At 45.8% G+C, this 22,282-nt stretch overlaps 2 protein-coding genes across 5 annotated transcripts; one reads left to right on the plus strand and one right to left on the minus strand.

The window, feature by feature from the left end:
• Nucleotides 1–454: 454 nt before the first annotated feature.
• Nucleotides 455–2,912, minus strand: SNRPB (small nuclear ribonucleoprotein polypeptides B and B1). The gene is made up of 7 exons (XM_054644427.2): nt 2,773–2,912; nt 2,519–2,670; nt 2,043–2,154; nt 1,633–1,785; nt 1,135–1,273; nt 856–981; nt 455–642 (listed from the first exon to the last, which is right to left on the minus strand). Exons 1-7 carry the CDS (start codon nt 2,773–2,775, stop codon nt 605–607), a joined length of 723 nt encoding a protein of 240 aa, XP_054500402.1. The 5' UTR covers nt 2,776–2,912; the 3' UTR covers nt 455–604.
• A 43-nt stretch (nt 2,913–2,955) lies between these two features.
• Nucleotides 2,956–22,186, plus strand: ELMO2 (engulfment and cell motility 2). 4 transcript variants are annotated; one of them, XM_077187355.1, is made up of 22 exons: nt 2,956–3,240; nt 7,279–7,404; nt 7,539–7,579; nt 8,079–8,151; nt 8,481–8,531; nt 9,507–9,688; nt 10,484–10,583; nt 10,771–10,922; nt 13,123–13,201; nt 13,805–13,840; nt 16,709–16,759; nt 17,080–17,202; nt 17,826–17,960; nt 18,378–18,482; nt 18,565–18,673; nt 19,307–19,443; nt 19,762–19,925; nt 20,008–20,120; nt 20,419–20,526; nt 20,861–20,941; nt 21,262–21,335; nt 21,857–22,186. In XM_077187355.1, the coding sequence occupies exons 2-22, from the start codon at nt 7,327–7,329 to the stop codon at nt 22,055–22,057; spliced, it is 2,193 nt and encodes a 730-aa protein (XP_077043470.1). In that variant the 5' UTR covers nt 2,956–3,240; nt 7,279–7,326; the 3' UTR covers nt 22,058–22,186. The 4 variants fall into 4 exon arrangements, with proteins under 4 accessions (XP_077043470.1, XP_054500149.1, XP_077043469.1 ...); XM_054644174.2 differs by having other exon boundaries at nt 2,958–3,240; nt 20,855–20,941; XM_077187354.1 differs by having other exon boundaries at nt 2,958–3,210; nt 20,855–20,941.
• Nucleotides 22,187–22,282: the final 96 nt, after the last annotated feature.

The following is a 22,282-nucleotide window of genomic DNA, read 5'->3' on the forward strand; positions in this document are numbered from 1 at the left end:
TTGACTCTGTTCTATGGATAGCTAGAAAACTGAGAGCTGGAATACATTACATCTTTCTAGTTCATGTATGTAATAACTTTAAGGCAAATTGAAATTGAACGAAGTTTTGCTCATGTACTTCTGTGTTCTCAAATAATTAAGAGCTGAAAAAATATTCTTGTGGTTTAGAACCCATTTCTATAATAGGAAAAAAAGTTTTTCAAACTACCTGTCACAAAGATGGTTTCTTTATTTTTTTACCATCTCCACTCTCCTAATCTGTTCCTTTTCCATCAGCCTTGTTAAATTTCATTGCTATGCTTTAATTCCTATAAGGAACACATAACAACTGGTAATTTCTGTCAATACAAATTAAGCTTTTTTTCTTCAAGCTTGCTCTTCTGGGATGACCAATGTGGAGCAGTAAAAAGTAATGGCTGCACTCTTGACACAAACAGACCAGCACAACAGTGACTCCTAGTACTAGGTTTTCCATCTTTATTAAAAAGGTCAAACATCACCAGCAGTAGATATAAAATATACATAGCAGAGGTCTGACAGGTGGTACTACTCAGTGTATCCCCTTCTTGGTCTTCTCCCATTTCAGAGGTACAACACAGAACTCTCACGGCCTTGGGGGGCGCATGCCAGGTGGAGGGGGTCCTGGGAATAAAGGAAAGAGTTGAAGAGAAAAGAAGCAGCAAAACTAAACAAAAAAAAACATTTCCCCGTGCTCACAGTAGCCTAGGACCCCTTTTGGCACCAAAGCACTTTGACAACTAGCAGAGCTAGGGAGACAACTGGAATGCATCACCCTTCAAACATTTTGTTACAGCTTCTCAGAGCCCCACGGCAGTTGGGATATCCTGTGCTCACCTCTCATCCCTGGGGGTGGTGGTCTCATGCCTGGGGGGGGCATTCCCATGGGAGCCCCTCGGCCAGGTGGCATTCCCATGGGGGGGCCCATTGGTGGTCTCATGCCTGGAGGAGGCCCCATCATTCCTTAAGCCAGAGAAAAAACAAGCATGTCAATCCAGCTGAATAGTCAAGGCACTGGCTGGGTATCAGGATACCTCCCACAATACCAGATCTTCATCAGAAAAATCTTATCACCAATTCTGCAACAAAACATGAGCTCTACAGAGTAATTCCTACCTGGAGGAGGGGCTCCTCTGCTCATGGGTGGGGGAGGACCCCCACGCCCTGGTGTGTACTGAGTTGGGGCTCCTGCTATGCTGGCAGTGGCTGCTGCAGCAGCAGCTGCAACTGTTCCACGACCCTGGGGTGTCATCACCTGTACAGAAAACAAACAGACTCAGAAAAAATAGCACCTACTTTATCATAATAACTAAAAAGTAACATTGAAATTCCCCTTCAGAAATTACACCAGTCTTCTCTTAACTTACTAAAGAACACTACAACCTGTAATACAATTCAATGGATACTACTTGAATTATGTGTGAAAAGCTACACTTTTCAATCCTCTTTTGTCATACAGGACAATACCTAGGGAGATAAAGTACCAAAAAAAAAGCCTCGCTAGGCTCAAACTTTGTGGTAACAGAAACTAAGGTTACAGTTCTTCCACTACACCAATTGCTTGCATCACACTGGTACCAAAAAATAAAAACCACATGGGCCATAGTATCTCACCTGTTGGGATGGTCCTCCCACTCCTCTGACAGGGCCAGCTAATCCTGCTGGAGCTTGTGGCATGGGAGTACCAGCTGGAACTCCCCTCCCTGCTGCTCTCCCAACACCAGGTCCTCCAGCAGCTCCAGCGAGGGGCACCCGGGCAATTCCAGTCTGAAAACACAGCCCCAAAAAAGAAAGATTTATCAGAAATCCTCAGAGCCTACAGATGCCCACAGCCTTCCTTTGTCCAATGAAATGTCCCAGCCCACAAAGGAATTAGAGCTTCCTACAGAGAAGTTTGATGGACCTGGTCACAACAGCATCTGTAAGATCTGTAAGTCTACAACAATACAATAGCAGCATTCCCCTGTAAAGAAGCAAATTCATCAGATTTCCCTTCTTTTCTTTAGCTCTCTACTCATTCTTACATCTTTTGGAGGTGGTCCTTCAACTGTCATGGACACCAGGTTTTCCCCTCGCAGCAACACAAGACCAAGGACTCGTTTCTCTTCCCGCTCTGGCTGTTTTGAATTTTTAGGTCTGGGGAGGAAAAAAAATTGCAAAACAGAAGAAAAAACAGAATGAATGAATGCTCCTCTTTGAGCTTGCAACAGACTATATGACTAGGCCGCTTCTCCAGAGATGAGCACATTTTTATATGCCACAAACCAAGTACAAAGAGAAATCTAAACTGCTACAAATGGCATCGCATATATTGGTTATTTGGAAAGAACCGAAACAAAGGATCCCATAAACTTTGGCAGTTTGGGGATTTGACAAAAGAGACTAAACCCGTGAGTGCTTTTGCAGGAGCCGGCAGCACACGCTGCCCCAGCGCTGTCCTGGCTCTCGCCCCGAGGCCCCCCCGATGAGGAGCCGGGCTGGGGGCGCCCCCACCGCTCACTTGATCTTGCGGAACTCGTCGCAGTCGCAGAGGATGAGGTTCATGTGCTTATCGAAGGCCTTGAACGTGCCGATGAAGACGCGCCCGTCCTGCAGGATGCACCGCATGCGGTAGTCGATGTGCTGCAGCATCTTGCTGCTCTTCCCCACCGTCTGCAAGAGAGCGCCGCATTACCCGCGGCCCGGCCCGGAGCTCCCTGCACCGGCGGCTCGCTGCACCGGCGGATCCCCGCCCCGCGGGCCCGCCCGGCTCACCATGGTTGCGGCTTTCCGTGTTCCCCCCGCCGCCGCTGCTGCTCCTGCCGGTCCCGCCGCGCTCCCTCGCTCCGCGCTCCCCGCCCGCCCCGGCGGAAGCTCCTACGCGCGGCCGCCGCGACTTCCGCCCGCGCTGCGCGGGCCCCGCCCGTTCCGGCGCGCCGCGGCCGCGCTTCCCGGGGCGGGGCGCGCCCGGGGGCGGGGGCTGCGCAGAGCTCCGTGGCCCCGCGCTCGCTGCCGGGGCGGAGGGAGCCGAGCGCGGCCGCCGCAGAGCCCCGCGTCAGCCCGAGCGGCTGCCCTGCATGAGCTCCCGCACGCCCGGCCCCTGGCGCTCGCAGCCGCTCCCGGAGGCGGGGCACCGTGGGCACGGGGAACTGACGTGAGCCCCGCCGCGGCGGCCCTGGAGGCGAGGAGGGGCGCGGGGACGAGGGACGCTCGGTTAGCGGCATTGACCCGGCTGCGCAGGGGGTGCGCTGGGGCGGCGGGGCCGGCGGGTCGGGTCGGGTCGGGTCTCCATGGTCCCCGCGGTCTCCATGGCAGCGCGGCGGGCGCATGACGCGCCCAGGGGCGGTGCCAGCGCCGGCAGCGCCTTGGCGGGGCCGCGGGAACGCGGGGCGGCCGCGGTGGGGCCGGGGGAGCGCGGGCGGGCGAGAGCGTGGGTAGGGACAGGGACAGGGATAGGGATAGGGATAGGGACAGACACAGGGACAGGGAGCGCAGCCGTCGGTGGAGCGCCTCGGGTCTGCCGCCTCCCCGGGCGCGCTGCGGCGCCGCGCCCACCGTGCCCGCGGCCCTGACTCCGGCCTGGCTCCTCCGCCCGCCCCCGGCCCGGCCCGGCCGCCGCCCCAGCTCCCGTAGCTCCCGTTGTGCCCGGCGCGCCGCCCCCGCTGCTCCCGGATACACCGAGAGGGGCGAGGCCGGTGCTCCCTCGGGAGCCGAGGCACAGCGCGGACAGGGCTTAGCTGAAAAATTCTTGTTTAATTCCTTTAGCTGGGTTTTGGGCCAAGCTTCAGGGGTTGGCGCCTAGCTGGCGGCTTTGAAGTCACTTGACTGATTGAAAATAATAAAGCAGTTCTCTTTTTGCTCCTTGCTATCAGTTTCTGTCTTTGCCAAGAGACGGTCTCTGCTGTGCTGTGTTGAAATGTGCACTTCCAGGGCCCATAGGCGTAAGCTTTACCGCCAAAGTGCAGCCATGGAAGGCCTTTGGAGCAATGTAGGATTCCAGAGGCAGGGAATCTGAGCCATTTGCTTCTCTGGTTTATCTAGACAGGGATGTTTCTCGTTGCTTGGTGTGTGAGGTAGCATAGAAAACTGCATAGCCTTCAGGCTGGGCTCTGCTATCTCCTACCCTTTCATGCTGCTTGGCCAAGGAATGTCTTCTCTGCCCACCTGTCCCATTAGTCCCTGTGCCAATGTCACTTCCAACTTTAGCTTGGCCAGTTGGTACCATCTGGGGACTTGCTGAGGACTGCCGAGGGTGTTTTGTTGCATCTACAGGTTTCAGAAGCTGCAGCTATTTGCTTGTTGACTGGGGGATTCTACCAGGCAGCTTTTCTTTTTCAGAGAATGTTCTTTCATCCTCCTCATTTTCATTCTGTGTGCAGCACACTTTGTTCTCTATCTGTAATGAAAAGAAGATTGAGTTTGTGAATAGGGAAATTCTGCTTAAAATACTGTAGTTGTTTTAGCTTGCAGCTTCTCAGAAGTCTTTTGAATAGTGTGTTTTTAGTGGCTCTGCTGATTTTTCCTTGCCCTGCAGCTACCCCTGCACCACTGCTTTACATGACAGATCTCAATCTGCAGAAGCAGACTGAATTAATTTTTGATGGATTTTAGCTTGGCTTCTGTCTCTCTGTACAAACTGTGAGGAATTGTTTACATGCTGTTGAGAAGAATGTGCTGTGAGAGCATGCACATGAGTGACTGACTGGTAAACACAATGACACAACATCATGGTCTGCACTTCTTCACAAGAGCTTCTCAACAATTTTATCAGCTCTATCATTGTTGCACTGCAAAATATCCATTGTAAAACCAAACATCTTGACACCCCTCTTGTCTGCAGATGCACAGTGAAATCTTTTCAAAGCATGCTTTTGGCACACAACCTCACATTAAGAGGCTGACCTGAAGTACTCTTTGTATTCCATGGTCCAGTCATCCTCTTCTGGAAAGCTGCTTCTGCTGAACTATCGGTCTGTGTTGGTCCTTCAAAGCATTGTTTGACCAAGACTGTTCTAAAAAGTTTCCTACTTTTTTAATTTTTAATTCCTGCTTCTCTGGGTTCTCCTTAGCCAAGTCACTTTGGTGTTCAAATCTCTGCCTTGGTAGAGATACCTGTGGTGTCTGCTCTGTGGTGCTGCTGTGCAAAAAAAAAAGACCTTGAAGATATTTTTCAGAGTCTTGAAGCTCTGTTTCTTTCACTCTCTATTTGCTGTGCCTTGAATACTGATTGGAAAGGGAGCAGGGTTGCCAGTCAAGAGTGGGTGCTCATTTATGGAAGACATTTGGGGCAGAAATAAGTGTTAAATCTCATGGTGAGTTACTTTGAATTTGTATGAAGCTGAGAACCTTTTTTTGGAGATACCAAGGGAGTGCAATACAACTTGGTTGGTCCCTGGTCCAACCAGGGGAGCTGCAGGTAGAGTCCATGACCTCTGGGTGCTGTGTGCCTCTCCAGTACTTTTTTTGGGGAGGAAACAGGACATTTATATGGTTATTAAGGACATTATTTAGTAGTGGACTTGGCAGGGTTATGTTTATGGTTGGACTTCATGACCTAAAGGGTATTTTCCAACCTAAATGTTCTATAATTTCTACAGGATTTCCCCTCATATCAGCATTTCTGTTTTAATGGGCACTTCCCTATCTGAATGAGGCATGTTCTTTGAGTGGGAAAAGACAAGTCAGAGATTTGTAAAGGCTTCTACCTCTAGAAATTTGGACATCTTTGTTTTGGCATGTAAATTGCTGTATTTCCTTGTACTTTTCAGTAGCAGCTTGTCACTTGCAATACAAATAAAAGACTATGACTGTACTGCAAGAGGCTGAAGGGAAAAGTGGTAATTAGATGCTAATTACTCATGCATAATTACTCATGGGTAAATTAGTTTAAAAAGTTGCAAATTCAGTTCTTAATACTCAGGGACTAATCTTTGAGCCCTGTCTCTACACTGTGTATTTGTTGTGTCTTGAACATTGAATAGATTTAGATGTTTTCTGGTTGTGACCTGCTTGCTCATGGGAGAGGTAATTACCTGTTCAGTTATTACAGGCTGGGTACTGGGATGTTGAGTGTGTGATTTCTGCACAGGACTGGTGTTTCTCAGGCTTTCAGTTTAGGTCATCATAGCCTTTAATTGCTGGAGAGCAGTGAGTGGAAATCACACAGCATTTGGGAACTGCCTGTCTGTTCCTGGATTTAATATATGGAAACCCTACAGGTCTAAGGGTGTCATACAAATTGGGCTTTTTGGGGAGTACTGGTTGGATGCTGGTAATTGCCCTGATTTGGTGCCCTGAGTCTGCTGCTTTTCCAAGGTCAGCTAATGTTTGCTGCTTATCTGGAAGGTTGGAGATGTTATTTTGAACCTAACTTGACTGGCACTTTTCTGAATGAGATGTGTTTACTCTTACAGTCATTTAATGAGTTTTAAGAAAATGGAAGCCACTCTTGGGATTGGTGCTCAAACAGAAAGAGAAGGCCAGGAGTACTGACTTGTAGCCATCTCTGTGAATTGGGGTTGGCTTTCCAGAATATAATGAAATTCTGAATCTGATATGTTCCAGGTGATGGGGGGTGGTAGAGTGGAGCAAGTCTGGCTGTCATAGGAGTTCAGGAGGTCACATAGTCCAATTTTTTGGGCACAAACCACTGTCTGACAACTGACTGGGACCAAAGCCTGAACACAAGCTTATGCTCTGAAAGGCATGTTAAAGAAGTGAAAGGTACACTTCCAGAGCAAATGCTGAGTTACCTAATTTTCTGTGATGGATGCTCATGTCCTGGATTTATGATATCATAGGAAGGGAATAGGATAAAGCTAGCTTTGCCTAAGAGCCTGTTTGGGTACCTGAGTAGATCAAGTTGTCTAAGAAATTTGAATGGGGCATGAGTAAACATGAGCCCATGGGAGGGAGGCTACCTGGACAGTCTGTTCCTGCTCTCACCTACAGCTGAGCCTAGGGAGCTGCTGCTTTAGCAGTCCTGCAGCCTGAGCTGCCAGTACAGACAGTGGGTGGCAGATGGGGCTTTGCTGGTCAATGACCCCTCTTGTGAGTGCCCCAACAAGCCCTCAGTATTTCTCAGGTGATGAAGCTGGGCATGCAATTTCACAATATGCTGTTTATGTGAATCCTTGATCTCTGCTAATACTGGGTGCTTTGTCCCTGTCAGGCCCAGAAAACCGTAAGGCTGAGCTTAGGTGTTTCAAAGCTTGGTGTTAGATCCAGTGTAGCAAGTGAAATAGCTTTCAGAGAAGATGCTCACTATCTTTCTCTTAACAGGTGTGGAGGTATATGCTGTTGTAAGGGCACCTGGAGGAGTCTGGAGCAATGCCACCACCTTCAGACATTGTGAAAGTGGCTGTTGAGTGGCCAGGTGCCAATGCCCAGCTGCTGGAAATAGATCAGGTGAGACCTGGTAACCAGGTGGGGGAGGAAAGGCACCCCAGCGTTGCTACTGGAATGTGGGAAGCATAGAAATGGGCAGTATTCCTTTCTGGTTGAGAGGAACACGGCTACTGAGGACTCTCTTTCTGTTCTAGAAAAGGCCTCTTGCATCCATCATCAAGGAGGTCTGTGATGGGTGAGTAGTTCTCTGGGAATCCTTGTGGAGAAAGTCTGTCCTGCTGACAAATCTTGCTGGGTTACTGTGGAAGTCTGCTGCTTGTTCATGTGCTGCTAGCACAGTCCATGCTGCCTGCTGCTGGTTTTGGCCATGGAATGGGCTGGGGTTTAAATTGTGAAGAAAAGGATCTCCTGGAAAATGGGAGCCTTCCATTTTTATTCCAATTCTAAGTGTGTGCATTTGTCACTTTAGGGTCAGTTTCTCTGAGGATTGGCACATCCTGCTGTTCTTGAAGTGTAGGCCTGTTCAGATGTTCCACAGAGTTGATTTAGAATGGGCTTAAGTCCCACATTGTCCTCAAGAGGAGTTTTCTCTCCTCTTTGGGAGACCTAATTTCCCCTGCTAAAGCATTGCTTGGAAGTTCTTTTGCAACTTCCTGGGATCAAGCTCCATTTCCTAATGGACAGCTAGAAGAAAGAGGACAAAGATGCTTAATGTATCCTTCTTCCTCTGCCAGGTGGTCGTTGCCAAACCCTGAGTACTACACGCTGCGTTATGCTGATGGTCCTCAGCTGTACATCACTGAGCAGGTCAGTGTGGGAGGCAGCAGTTTGTGATAACCCTGGGGGAGAGTCCAGAATGTCTTGGACTACAGTCATGGAACAATACTGCACTAATCCTTGAGGAGCAGCATCTCTGCTCTCAGAGAGATTCAGACTCAAGTGGTGCCATTCAACAGAGGAGCTCTGCACTGTTCCCTTTGCATGCCTGGCTGTGGGGACTCAGGCACTCAAATTCAGTGCCCTCAGTGGGGTTGTGTGGCATAGGAGCCCTTTACTGTGCATACAGATGTGTAGATCCAGCTGGGTTATTTCCCCCCCACACTTTTCCACAGTTAAAGTTTGTGTTTTCTTTGCAGACTCGCTGTGACATCAAGAATGGAACCATCCTCCAGCTGGCAGTGTCCCCGGTAAATGCTTCCTCTCCTCCCTCTTTCTCAGTAACTCTCCATGGGTGGCAGGCTGTTTCTTACCTCTTGGCTTTTCTTTCTCCTTCTCCCCCAAATTGCAGGGGGTGATTGCAAATGACCTTTGTGGTGGGCCCTTCCACGCAGTGAGGCACACACTCTTTGTTTTCCCTCCTGGCTGTGGTGTGTGTCTTTCCTTTGGATGCTCTGCCCTTTTATAGGACTTCCTGTCAATAAATCCAGTCTACAGTTTTAGTGCCTCTCCTAGATTAGGATGCTGTGAAACACCTGACAAATGAATTTTCAATGTGAGTGCACTTAGCCTGGTTAGTTAGAAAGCAACAGTTCCAGTGACTGCAAAAAATTTAAATGGAGACAAATTTGATGAAGAGGAGGTTGTTCTTGCTGGATTATTGCTATTGTGCCCTCAAAAGTCATCTTTTTCAGCTTTCTTTTTATTTAACTTCTTAAACCTTTTTTTTGTGCAAATTCTTGGCATAGAGCTGAGGGTGAGTAGGATTGGGAGAAGGTACTTGGGCAAAAGGGAATTAAGAGGATATAATATTCTGTGTCTGAGAAATCTTACAGAATGTCTTGTGGATACACAAAATGAGATCATGCTTCTCTTTGAATCTGTGAGACTTTTTATCAATATTGTATTTCTTTAATGGTGTTGCTCCATATTTCTCACTCACCTCAGCGAGAAGAAAAACAGGCATTTGCTCTAAGATGCAAACCAGCATTTTACTCACCTCCTGCTTGGCTGCAACTGTTGCTGAGAGAAGCCTTTTTTTAGTCTGTCTTAGACTTGCTGACTGCAGCTGATAGCAGCACTTGCTGAATGTGACTTTGCTGCTATCTCTAGCCTGGCTCTGCTCTCCCTGCCCACCCATGGGCTTCTGACAGAATGCTGATGCTGGCAGGACTCAGCCTGCAGGTGCCTGCTCTGTAACTGGCACCATCCCTCTTTCCTGCCAGTCCAGGGCAGCTCGCCAGCTGATGGAGAGGATCCAGTCCCACAGCATGGAGGCCAGGCTGGATGCCATGAAGGAATTGGCCAAACTTTCAGCAGACGTCACCTTTGCCACAGAGTTCATCAACATGGAAGGGATTACAGTGCTGACACGGCTTGTGGAGAGTGGGACCAAGCTTCTATCCCAGTAAGTTTCCTTTATTCCAGGACTCTGGGAGGAGGCCTTGAATAAGGGGCTCATTTTACTTGTTGAAGTGGCATTAAGCAATTTCACAACCTTAGAGCAAATGCTGATTTGTGGAGACAAAATCTTTCCAGTCATTTGCTAAATCTCACGAAGCAGAAGAGGAGACAGTCATGATTTGCTTTGGAAGTTTCCTCAAGCACAGTCACAGTGAACTATGGTACAAAGAATTCAGTTGGATTTTCTGTTGCAGTTGTTATATTTCATTGAAAGTACTTTTAGAGTCTTGATAACTTACTGTAATAACATTTATAGCTGTTCTTATATATTAGCAACTAATACATTTTTAGCATTTTTTGCAATCTTCCCTTCAGTCTCTTTTATCTTTCTGTCTTGTGGTTATGTATTAAATTTTCCACAATTCATGCTGTGCCTTCATTTTATTTCAAGTCAGGTCCCAATATTTAGAGGACAGTTAACTTCCCTTTTTTTTTTCTGACGTGGAAACGTGTTTGCTCCTTTGAGTAGCCAAGTACTGATCCTGGTGATTGTGAGTCTCTGGTAGCAGGACTAGGGACTTACTGCTGCTCATTTTAATTTGTGCTTGTAACCAGGAAAAGTAAAATATCTTTCTACAAAACAGTAAAATTATCTGCATGAATGCATACACCTTATTGCTCCCCCAGGTGCCACACTGTGTTATTAGGAGAACATGGTGACGTTTTTCTCTTATCCAGCTTGAGTGGACTATTTTTCTTGCCAGCAGATCTCTTGTAACTGAATTCTTCAATTTCTCAGTTATAGTGAGATGCTGGCTTTCACCCTGACTGCCTTCTTGGAGCTCATGGACCACGGTATTGTCTCCTGGGACATGGTCTCAATAACCTTCATCAAACAGGTGAGTTTAGGTGGAGGGGGTGAGTGGATATTATTTCTTTTCATGCTTTAAAGCCTCTCCCAGGAAGAGCTCAAGACTCTGAGAAGCTGAGTACTGTCTGAGAGCACAGTGCACCCCCTTTGTGAGCTCTCACTCCCCACAAGGTGTCCTGGCTGGCAGCAGCTGAGCTGACTTGGTGTGTGCTCAGATTGCAGGGTACGTGAGCCAGCCCATGGTGGACGTGTCCATCCTGCAGCGCTCCCTGGCCATCCTGGAGAGCATGGTGCTCAACAGCCAGACTCTGTACCAGAAAATTGCAGAGGAGATCACTGTGGGGCAGCTCATTTCCCACCTGCAAGTGTGAGTGTCCACCCAGCAATGGGGGGATTTATACCAATTTTATGGCTACTTGTTTATTTCAAAATACATCCTCTTACATTTGCAGCACTTAAATATTATATTTTTTAAGCATTACCAATACGACAATTACTTGAACTTCAGGATTTCTAATGGATTTTTTTGAAAAGTGAGATCCTAGAAAAATATGTTCTGTGTTCTGGAAGAACTTGGGCACATGAGTGTTGAACAAAGATATTTCACTTTAAATAACTGCCCAAGTGCAAGGACCAAACCTGCATTTCACTACAACAACTTCCCAAAGGTTTTGCATCCAGCTGTCTGTCACTTTTACCCCTCTTTAAATTGTCTCCACTAGAATCTAAGAGCTCATCGTCTTCTGGGTTTTGTCCTGCATACTAAGGAAGAAAACAATTGCTTTTCTTGCTTGAAGGGATTAAAAATTCCCTTCATTTTCTTCCTCCCTTTCCAAACAAACTGGCAAATTAATTTCTGTCTCTTAGGGCTGTTTGTCTAGGTCAGTTCTACTCTTCATTATAAAAAAGCTGCATGTAGTTGTTAGAGCTTTGAACAGGTTGGGTTTTTTCTCAAGCCTTTTAATTCTGACTGTATGGAAAAGCACTATTTGTGAATGTGATTGATGCTCTTTAATCAGAGATCAGTAGTTTAACCAAATTATAGTGCAAACAAAGTGTTGCATCAATGTCACTGCGTGCTTGGAATGTTTATACATTTGAATTTGGTTAATAGAAAAGCTAAACAAGTTCTCCTGAACACCTCAGCAGCTTTGTTCTGCAAAGACTATATGTTCTTTCAGCTTTATGATTTCTGGTTTACTCAAACACAGATTTGGTCCTTACATTGAACACACTTGTCCAGGTTTTTGAAGCAAATTATCTTTGTTCAAGACATAAACTTGTGTGCTTAAGTGCTTCCAGAACACAAATGGTCACTTAAGAAAGCATCCATGCAGGGAATATTTTGGAAGGGGAGGGGGAGGGTGAGTCAGGATTTTCTGGTGGTTTTCTTGGCAAGGCCATCAGGAGGGAACAGTTCATAACAGAGGATATGTTCTGGAAGAACATGACCATGGAAACCAGTCCAAAGGAGATGAGTTAGAAGAGGAGAAACTAACCTAAAAATTGTTCTGCTTTTTCAAAAAGCAAGCAGTGTGGTGAAAAGAGCAACAAACCCTGAAAAGGAGAGCAAAAGTGAATGACAGACTTCAGAGACCTGTGCAGCTTGGAGGCCCAAGGAGAACCTAGGATGGTGCATGGAGATTTGCATGTTGGAAGTACAGCAGATTGACCAAAATGAAAAAGATTTGGAAGGGAGCAATAGAAGAAAGAATATGGTTGTTATCCAGAGATATGTCAAAGTGAGGAACATAGGTATTTAAGCTAAAAGAAGTATTGGCTTTAGATCTTTTATAAAAAGATCTTTTATGTCTACATGTATAGTTAAATAAATAAAAAAATATATTTTTAAAGATAAGTATATTCATGCACACATACTCATTTAGGAGGTACACTGGACTTCTGTTCATCAGAAGAGCTTGATGCAGGAGTGCTCTGGGTCGGGCTGAGGGATAGAGTGACTTGACAGCCAAGGTCTGCCCCCAGGCAGAGTCAGAGTATTACAGGATACAAACCTGCATTTGACAGAATATCAGGAGGAGGACAGAAGAATAACATTGGCATTTAGAAGCTTAGTTTTGTGCAGTTTTGAATGTGACAAGTATAACCACATGCTCTGTGTGACCTAGGAAGGGGCTAAGCACCTGAAGAAGTTCTGCAGTGAAGCATTCCCTCCCCTGAGTTCCATTTGATTTTGGTGGCTTCCACTGGCATAGGGAAGAAAAATAACTTGCTCCATGCAAGTTCCAAGCTGTGTCCATGTAGCAGACTGTACCATAACCAGGTTTTACAGAGATAGTTTCAGCACTGGAAACAAACTGTGGTGGTGCTGGGCTGCAGTTTGCTGGGCCTCCTGGATAATGGACCTGTCAGTCAGAAATCTCTGTCAGGTTTTTGCAAGCCTTTTGAAGAGTTGCACATCATAAGCATGGGTTAGATGAGTCCTGCATGTCTGTTGAAAATGCACAACTGCTGTAGTCAGTGTTGTCATGGTGCAGGTAAAGCAGCAAGCTGTAATGTTCTGTACTGCCTGTTGCCTTACAAGCCTCCCTTTTTTGTTTCTGCAGCTCAAACCAAGAGATTCAGACATATGCCATTGCCTTGATCAATGCCCTCTTCCTGAAGGCACCTGAGGACAAGAGACAGGTTTGTTCTTGCCTTTTGACTTTAAACCTGAGTGATGGTTGCTGCCTGGCTTTTTATGCCTCAGAAATCATATTGTCTGGGCAAGGTAGACCTCAGACCTTGCCAAGAACTTAAGTGCCTGTTTCAGTATGGCAACAGAGGAGAAAAAGTACCATCCCATTAATATTGTGTCCTGGAGCACACATCTATATTTAGGACATGCTCAGAAAGGATTCTGAAAGACCTTCAGAGACAGAAAGTAATCCTGCAGACAGCATGGGAAGTTTTTTAAAGTTAATTGTGTATGGTAGAGGTAGGCTGAGTAAACTCCTTGGGGCTGTATGTACTTAATAAAGAAACACTCACCTCCCTCTCCCCCAAAAAGGGACCTTTCTTAAGTCATAGAGGGATATTCCTGCTGACAAACATGAGAAATGAAACACTGCCCTGCTCTGAGGAAGCTCCCAAGATCTCAGCTACCTGCAAGATGTGCATATGTGTGTATTGTGTAGCTTTGCTGTGTTAAGCCTTTCTTCTCTAGTGCCCTGTTTGTGCCTTATTCCTGGACTCCAAGCTAAATCCTGTCTGCTTCTCTTTGTGCCTTTTTTTGCTTTCTGCCAGCAGGACAAGCTGCTTAACCCACTAGACCTGCCCATCACTGTAAGTAACTCAAGCCTGGGGGCTGGTCATGTAGGGGACTGTAGGCATGTTAGCTCTTCTCTAGCTGTGCCTCCTTGTATCCCAGGGATGATGCCCACAGCCTCAGAGAGTGGATGAACCTAGGGAGAAGGGTGGGAGGACTCCTGGGGATGCACTCAGATTCTGGAGGGGAGAAGAATCAGTAGCAGGAGAAACCCTGAATGGCTTTCTGTGCACACAAGGTCATACAGATGGTCATAAAAGGAAACTGATTCTGCAAGACTGACCAGGTGAACCAATTGTAAAACTGGAAACAAGTCCTTTAGCAATCTGAATCTCCTTAAACTTACTGCAGCATGAGTTTATAGCCCAAATCTCACTTGTGCTAATGACAGTTTCATATCCAGCTGCATCCTTCTAAAGATAGAGCTGTTTGTCTGTGAAGAGCAGTCACGAAACTTGATGCTGACTGGGGACTAGACCATAAATTCTGCCTACTTTGTGACTTCTCCCTTATGGTAATTGTAGTTCAAGAATGTTTTTTGGCCTCTGCTCACTCCAGGGAAATCACCATTCTTGTTAATTGGTTGATTTGGAACCTTCTCTATTGAGATACTGGTAGGTTTTTTCCTTTTCTGCATGGCACAGAGAATGTTCCACTTTTTTCAAGGATGCAGCACCTTCAGAGAGTGGAAATTGCCATCTCAATAAATGTTACATAATTTCTAAAATTAATGGATTTGCTTAATACATGAAAATAAGAAAAATCATACTCCTCTATTGGTAATTCAGCAGAGATAGTAGACTTCATAGCAAACAAAATTCCAAGGGATTTTTCACTACTTTCCTCCTCCCTTGAATACAATTCAAATGACCACAAAGAGCCATGGAGTTGTCTAAGGGACTTGGAGTATCTTCATATGAGTAGAGCCTAAGAGATTTAGGATTGCTCAGCCTTAAGAAGAGAAGACTCAGGGAGATGTTATGTGTTTAAATATCTGATGGAAGGGAATAAAAAAGAGGGAGCCTGACTCCTCTCAGTTGTGGCTACTGACAGCACAAGAGGCAGTGGGCACTGCTTAAAACCCAAGAAATTCCACATGAAATGTGCACACCCACACAATATAAATATGATAGGGGTCAAACACTGGAACAGGTTACCCAGAGAGATTATGGAGTCTCCATCAGTGGAGATATTAAAAACCTGACTGGACACAGTCCTGGGCAACCAAATCTGTTTGATGTTGCTTGAAACAGCGGAGTTGGACCAGGTGATCTCAAGACATCCCTTTCAGCATAAATCATTCTGTGTTTCTGTGACCATCAAGCAGCAAAGTGGGCCTTACTGAACTCAGCAGAGCATAGATCCCTTAGCAGTGGTTAGACTGTATGTGTGTTGATGCTTCTTTCTATGCTGTTTAGAATTGTTTAATTGTCTTTGTCCTTCCCACTTTTTATCTGCTTCAGTCACCTGTTAACTCCATCCCACATACAAACCAGTTCCTTCAGAGAAAGGATTCTTTGTGTGGCATGCATGAGCAAATCCTAACAACAGAGCCTTGTCCTATTCTCAGTACTACATCTCACAAATAGTAGTAGAAAATAATGACTCAGAGGGCAGTGTGTTCTCTCTGAAAGCGCCTCCTACTTCATCTAGATGCTCCTTAGATACTTTCTACTCAAGCACTGACTCACTTTGGTTGTAAGATGAGCCCTGCTGAACTTGCAGCCATTACAGCTTGGCTGTCAGTCACTGTCTTGGTTCAGGAGCTTTCTGTCTGGATCAAAAGTGGTAATGGGAATTTGGAGCAAGGTTAATGCATACATTTTAGCAGACTTCTTGCTCTGTCAAGAGTGATGTTGATAGGAGCAGTTGGAAAGTCTTGGATTGCTCAGAATGTACAGCTGATTGAGTGCAATTGTCTGAGACTCCACATCTGCTCCTAATTCTCAATCTGCACTGCACAGGAATGTGAAGAGAGATCTCAGACTGTCAGTTCTTTTGGACTTCTTCCAGATGATAAAATGCCCAACAGATTCTTCTTACCCAAAAGATTTTGCTTGTAGCAGCAAACTCATTATATTCACCTTGACATTAGCACTTGTGCCATTCTCCTAGCAGGGGTGATGAGGTCACTGATATGTTAGAAAGTGCATCTTCACAATTTCCAAGGAAAGCACAGATTAGGTTTTTGCAGATGAATGTGTAACTGTTGCTGGAACTAAAGGCATCTTGCATCTGCTGGGGCTGTTTGTCATCATGACTTGATGTTTGGGAAACCCTCCTCATCTAGAGAAGGGAGCCATGCAGTCAAGAGGGAAACTGGAAGCTTTCCTCTAAGCATGAAAATTACTAGCCTGTATTTTTGTAAATTCAAATGCTTCTGTAAATTGTCCTCAAGCTGACTTCTGATCATCTCTTTGGAAACTGGACAAAGGAAATAAATTTCAGAGGCAGTGTTTTTGAAAGGGAGGAGACCTGAAACCTGCATCCCATAGCTCTTGTTATCTTGGGTGTTTACCTTGGGGTAAGAAGCTGTGAAATGCTAATTGGAGGAAGCTCTTGGAGATTTTTCCTGGGCAATGCACAGTGTGCTCCCTGCTGCCATATCTCCTAACAGTGAAGTACCATTTGATGTCCAGCAGTAAGCTAAATTTGCTTTTGTGCTTTGACTCTGCTAGTGGCTTTCTCCACACTAGTGATGTTCTGTAGGGGAGCCATCTATGAGTTGTGGTGAGATGCTAAATTGACAGTCTGTAGAAAAGCACTTTGTTGTGTGCTAATGCTATCTCCAATTCATAGGCTTCTTCCATTTTCTCCTCTCTGTACAGTGTGGGCTTTTTGTTTATATTTCACTCATGTTATTTCATCTTTAAATTCCACAACAGGAAATGGCTAATGCATTTGCCCAGAAGCACCTGAGGTCTATAATCCTAAATGTAAGTATGTCTGGAATGACAGTGCTTCCTAATGTCCTCTCAGTGGAGGTTTCACTAGTGTATAGTGTAAATTCTACTGCCCTCAGGGCACTTGCAGAAAAGTGACTCTTTCAAAGGTAAAGCTTATTCAAAAGGGAGTTACCAGGATGCTGCTCTCTGCTCTTACAGAGCATTACAATTATGCTTCTGGTGGGATATGAAGGTTCAACAACTGAATGTTCATATAGAGAGATGCACATGCAGCCTGGCATATGCCTAGGATTAATACTTCAGCTTTTATTTGCATTCTCTTAATTTCTACCCTCTCCTTTGTTTTGCAGCATGTGATCAGAGGAAACCGCCCCATTAAAACAGAAATGGCACATCAGCTCTACGTCCTGCAGGTCCTGACCTTTAATCTCCTGGAAGAGAGAATGATGACCAAGATGGATCCCAATGATCAGGTCACTATTAGAGCTGAGTAAGATCTGATATAATAGGATGTACAAAGGGCCTTATTCCTGGGCTCCCTAGTGCTATGGAATTTGCAGTGCATGGTACATAAAGTTTCCAACTCGCCCTTCATATTGTCAACCTTGAGATTAGGGTATGCTCATGACCATCCTGCTGCATTCTGTGGGACTTTGAGATGTAAGTGGGCACTGAAAGTCATATACTCCTTTCTTGACCAGCTGTCAAACTGGTTATCTTACCTCTATGGCAGGCACATCATTTTATCTATTTGCTTGCAGTATAAGAGGAAAACTGGGCATTTTTCAGGTGTCTGTTACTCAGCTCTATTACAGTTTTTAAGGAGAAATGCCATAGCATTACCTAAATGCCTAGAAATTGCCTGTAACTTAACTTGCAGTTAGAGAAAAGTGCAAACAAATATTTTGCATTACCCACTGTACTGAAACTTGCCATTTTGAAATGGATTGCCTCTTTGTGCAAAGTGCTCATGACCCTTGGCATCTCTCTGTGTTCATTGTGTGAGCTCTGAGGAGAGATGCAGGAGTGTGCAATCTGTGAAAATACTGCTGTAGTGATTGATCACGTCACCATTTCCCTGCCTTCTGTCCTTCAGGCACAGAGAGACATCATATTTGAGTTGAGAAGAATTGCATTTGATGCAGAGTCTGACAGCAACACCGTCCCTGGCAGCGGAACAGAGAAACGCAAAGCCATGTACACCAAGGACTACAAGATGCTGGGATTCACTGTATGCATCTAGACTGTCAAGGCAATCTGAGCAATCTCCACAGGAGTTGTGGGGAAATAAGGAACAGAAATAGCTGTTTCCTTTACCTTACTTTGGTATCTGAGTTTAGAGATTCAGTTTCACTCACGCTCCTGGGGAGGATCGTTATGAATTTGCTGATGGGTTAAATGCAGGGGTTCATTAGGCACTCTCTGGAGGTATTTCCTTACCATATGCACCAGTGCTATGAAGAACTTGGAACCAGCCTCTCCTCTAGAAAGTTCAGATAGCATTGTCAGCAGGTATTCAGGGTTACCTCTTGGATAGATGTGAGAGAGCGCTTGATGGACAGGTGGTTTAAAATTCATTCAGAAAAGGTTCTCACACAATTCCTTTGAGCTAATTTGTTTGGATTCTTTCTACACACTCTTTTCACAGAATCACATCAATCCAGCCATGGATTTTACACAGACTCCCCCTGGGATGCTGGCATTGGACAACATGCTTTACTTGGCCAAATTTCATCAGGACACCTATATCAGGGTACGTGAAGCTGCTGATTTTTACAGATGCCAACACCTCAGCAGCAGCTCTTCTTAGTGTGTGTGGCATCCTGTTCTTGTAGATTGTTCTGGAGAACAGCAGCCGAGAAGATAAACACGAGTGTCCCTTTGGACGCAGTGCCATCGAGCTCACCAGGATGCTTTGTGAGATCCTGCAAGTTGGGGAACTCCGTAAGTACCATTTACTACCCAGCTTCACAGGCTGCTGGGCTGATGCTTCTAAAACCTAATATTCACAAGCATTTGTACCTTGATCTCATTTCTGCCATGTAAGGAAAGGACAAGCTTGGAGTTAGCACAGTTAATGTCTGAGTGATAACATCATTATCAAAATAAAGTAAGAAATTTTGGTGTGTGCACTCTGGTTCTCCTGAAAAACTGATACAAGCAGAAAGCTTCGACTTCCCAGAGCTTCAGAAGGGTGCTCTGTTAAAAAAAATAATCTTGAAACCACCATGAACTTGGGAAAAGTTTGTTAGCTCTGACAGTTGGAAAACAGCATTCTGAGAAAATTAACCACTGTAAGAAATTCCACCAGAGGAAGGTGGGAAACACTGTAAGCAGTTATTTTGGGGGACCAGGATGAAAAGGGCATGAGTCACAGAGGTTTGCATGGTGAAGTGTGGGGAGAATTGCTGTTATCAATAAACTATCTATGGGGTGACAAAGTATTGAAATGTCTTAATCTCTTGGAGTAAATACTATTGCACACCATCAGTTGTCTGTCACTGTAGTGGACTTTACTTACTCCTAGTACCTTGTGTCCAATATGCTCACATGGCTGTGGTTTGTTTCTTTTTGAAGCCAATGAAGGCAGGAATGACTATCACCCCATGTTTTTCACCCATGACCGTGCATTTGAGGAACTGTTTGCCATCTGTATCCAGCTGTTGAACAAGACCTGGAAAGAAATGAGGGCGACAGCAGAAGATTTTAATAAGGTCAGGGTGGAGAAGAGATATTTTTGTAAAGTCTTTGGCAGATCAGCACATGTTTACTCAGTCTGTATATTTGGTTAAGGAGTAGGGCACAGATTATGTGACAGGGCATTGGTATGGGCTGTAAAAGAGGATGACTCAACTTTTATTTGAATGCCCTGAGGTCCTTCTTGGTTCTTCTGGATCTTCAAAGTTACAAGTATCCAGATACTCCTGGCCCTGGTTATCCCATGTCAGATCCTTGCTGCCACTGAGCTGTGCACTGATACTCTGCTGCCAACAAGAACGTGACTTGCTTTTCTTCCTGTCCCACCTCTTTAGGTTATGCAGGTTGTTAGGGAACAGATCACAAGGGCTCTGCCCTCTAAACCAAACTCCTTGGACCAGTTCAAGAGTAAACTGCGCAGCCTGAGCTATTCCGAGATTCTGCGGCTACGCCAGTCTGAGAGAATGAGCCAAGATGACTTCCAGTCCCCACCTATTGTGTACGTGCCTAACAAAAACAGTTGCCTTCTATCCCTGCCATTATCTCCATTTTCTGCTTACTCTTCCATATTTGATTGCCAGGGAGCTGAGAGAGAAAATCCAACCCGAGATCTTGGAGCTGATAAAGCAGCAGCGCCTGAACAGGCTTTGTGAGGGAAGTAGCTTTAGGAAAATTGGAAATCGCAGAAGACAAGGTAAGGGGACAGTGTCTACTGTATTTTTTCATGTGAAGAACTGTAGCAAAAAAGATCTAATTAATTAATCTGTCAGCAGGCATGTTGCCAGAAAGAAAAGCTGGTTACTTGGCTGTCCATATCAGCCAGTAGTTTGGATGGCACAAATGTGCATTTCTAAGAATACAGCCATCCCCTCATGAATAAGAAGCTGTGCTGAGGAGCTGGGCGAGCAGATGGATTGGGTGGAGAGGCTCCTAGTGACTGTGAGACCTTATGTGAATGATCTTGCTCAGCTTACCCTTGGTGTGTGTTCCAGAAAGATTCTGGTATTGTCGCCTGGCTCTGAATCACAAGGTGCTACACTATGGAGACCTGGAAGATAATGCCCAGGGGGAAGTGACCTTTGAATCTTTACAGGAAAAAAGTAAGTCCTGATTACAGGCTGTGCACTCTTCTGTGCTCTGCTGTCTAGAGGCTGAATATAATCCTAGCTAAAGATGAAAGGCAGCAGGCTGAAGCCCTGACTAAGGAGATACCAACTTTTGGTCCTTGCCCAAATTCTTAAAATCTTGGAATTAGTTGATAGTTCTTTTTTAAAAGCCAGCTGCAGGGATGTCTTCCTGGTAATGTGTTTTGGAAAACTGCACTAATGAGCTAAAAAACAAACAGTGTCCAGTTGCAAAGACAAAACAAAGTTCTGTATTTTCCTGGTTAGGATTGCTTGTTTGGGAGTTTTACTTTTTCACTGTTAGTTCCAGTTGCAGACATCAAAGCCATTGTCACAGGGAAGGATTGTCCACACATGAAGGAGAAAAGTGCACTGAAACAGAATAAGGCAAGTGCTCCCTTTTCACTCTCATTAACATCTAATGCTGTTGTGTTTGAGATTTAAAGCAAGCAAGAGGAGTGAATGATCTCCCCCACTGCAGGTGTGCTGTGTACAAACCCCAACTCTTGTCTGAGCCCTTTCCTAGTGTTCCTTTGTGACTGCGAGGGGCTGTAAGCCTGATTGTGCTGTAGTCTCTTCACAATTGCTCACAATACCAGTGTGAGAAAGTGCACTGAGCTGCAGCAAGGCAGCTCTCTCGAGGTGGCAGGCAGAAGGGGCTGTAATGTTCTGTTCAGCTGGTGAGTGAAAGATTCTTTTCCATTTAGGAAGTGTTAGAATTGGCCTTCTCCATATTATACGATCCCGATGAGACCTTGAACTTCATTGCACCTAATAAATATGAGGTAAGAAATGTAGTGGTTAAATAGTAGAATATATAGCAATTAATTTCAGAGATTAAGAAGGATCAGTTGCTTCTCATTAGAGACTCGAGCAGGCTGTCTCTCATCAGGTTCATTCCTAGAATATGTTGCTGATGCTTTATATGAACCATCTTTTTTCCCCATTAGTTATCTTTTCATTTAAAAAGAAAAAAAATTTCCACACTAATTTCCCCTAGCCTGCACTGGTTTTTTTTCCTCCTATGATGCCTAGAATAGGTTTACTTTTTTCATTTGTTGTGCCACAGTAGAAACTCTTGTCTTTCTAGTACAACCATGGGCTTAGACTTTGCTCTAGGCTTTTAATTTCCATTGGAAATGGAAGTGCGCACTATTTTAGAGCTGGGGGTGGGATTTTTTCCCTACATATTAACTCACTCCAGTATTTCCTGTCCTAAAGTTCTCTAATTTTTGCATGGACAGAAAGAATCGACATAAGGTGTCATTTATACCTGGAGTCGTGAATGACCCCTTCTTTTCCACAGTACTGTATCTGGATTGATGGGCTTAACGCCCTCTTGGGGAAGGACATGTCCAGCGAGCTGACCAAGAGCGACCTGGACACGCTGCTGAGCATGGAAATGAAGCTGAGGCTCCTGGACTTGGAGAACATCCAGATCCCCGAAGCGCCGCCGCCGATCCCCAAGGAGCCGAGCAGCTACGACTTCGTGTACCACTACGGCTGAGGGCCCCGGGCCCGCCGGGCCGTGCGGCCGGGGCCGCCGCTCGCTGCCGTGCCGCGGGCTCGGCCCGGGGGTCCCGGCGCCGCCCGCCTTTTGTATCGGTTCCAATAATAACCAGTAGCGCTCCTGGCCGCCGCCGCCTCCGCCTCTTTCCGCCCTGCGCGGAGCGTCACCGCTGCGCGCCCGCCCCGCTCCGCCAGCGCCGCTCGTTCCCCCGCCCCGCCGGCC

Source organism: Agelaius phoeniceus, chromosome 17 (genome assembly GCF_051311805.1).
Source record: "Agelaius phoeniceus isolate bAgePho1 chromosome 17, bAgePho1.hap1, whole genome shotgun sequence".
In the NCBI taxonomy this organism is placed as follows: domain Eukaryota; kingdom Metazoa; phylum Chordata; class Aves; order Passeriformes; family Icteridae; genus Agelaius; species Agelaius phoeniceus.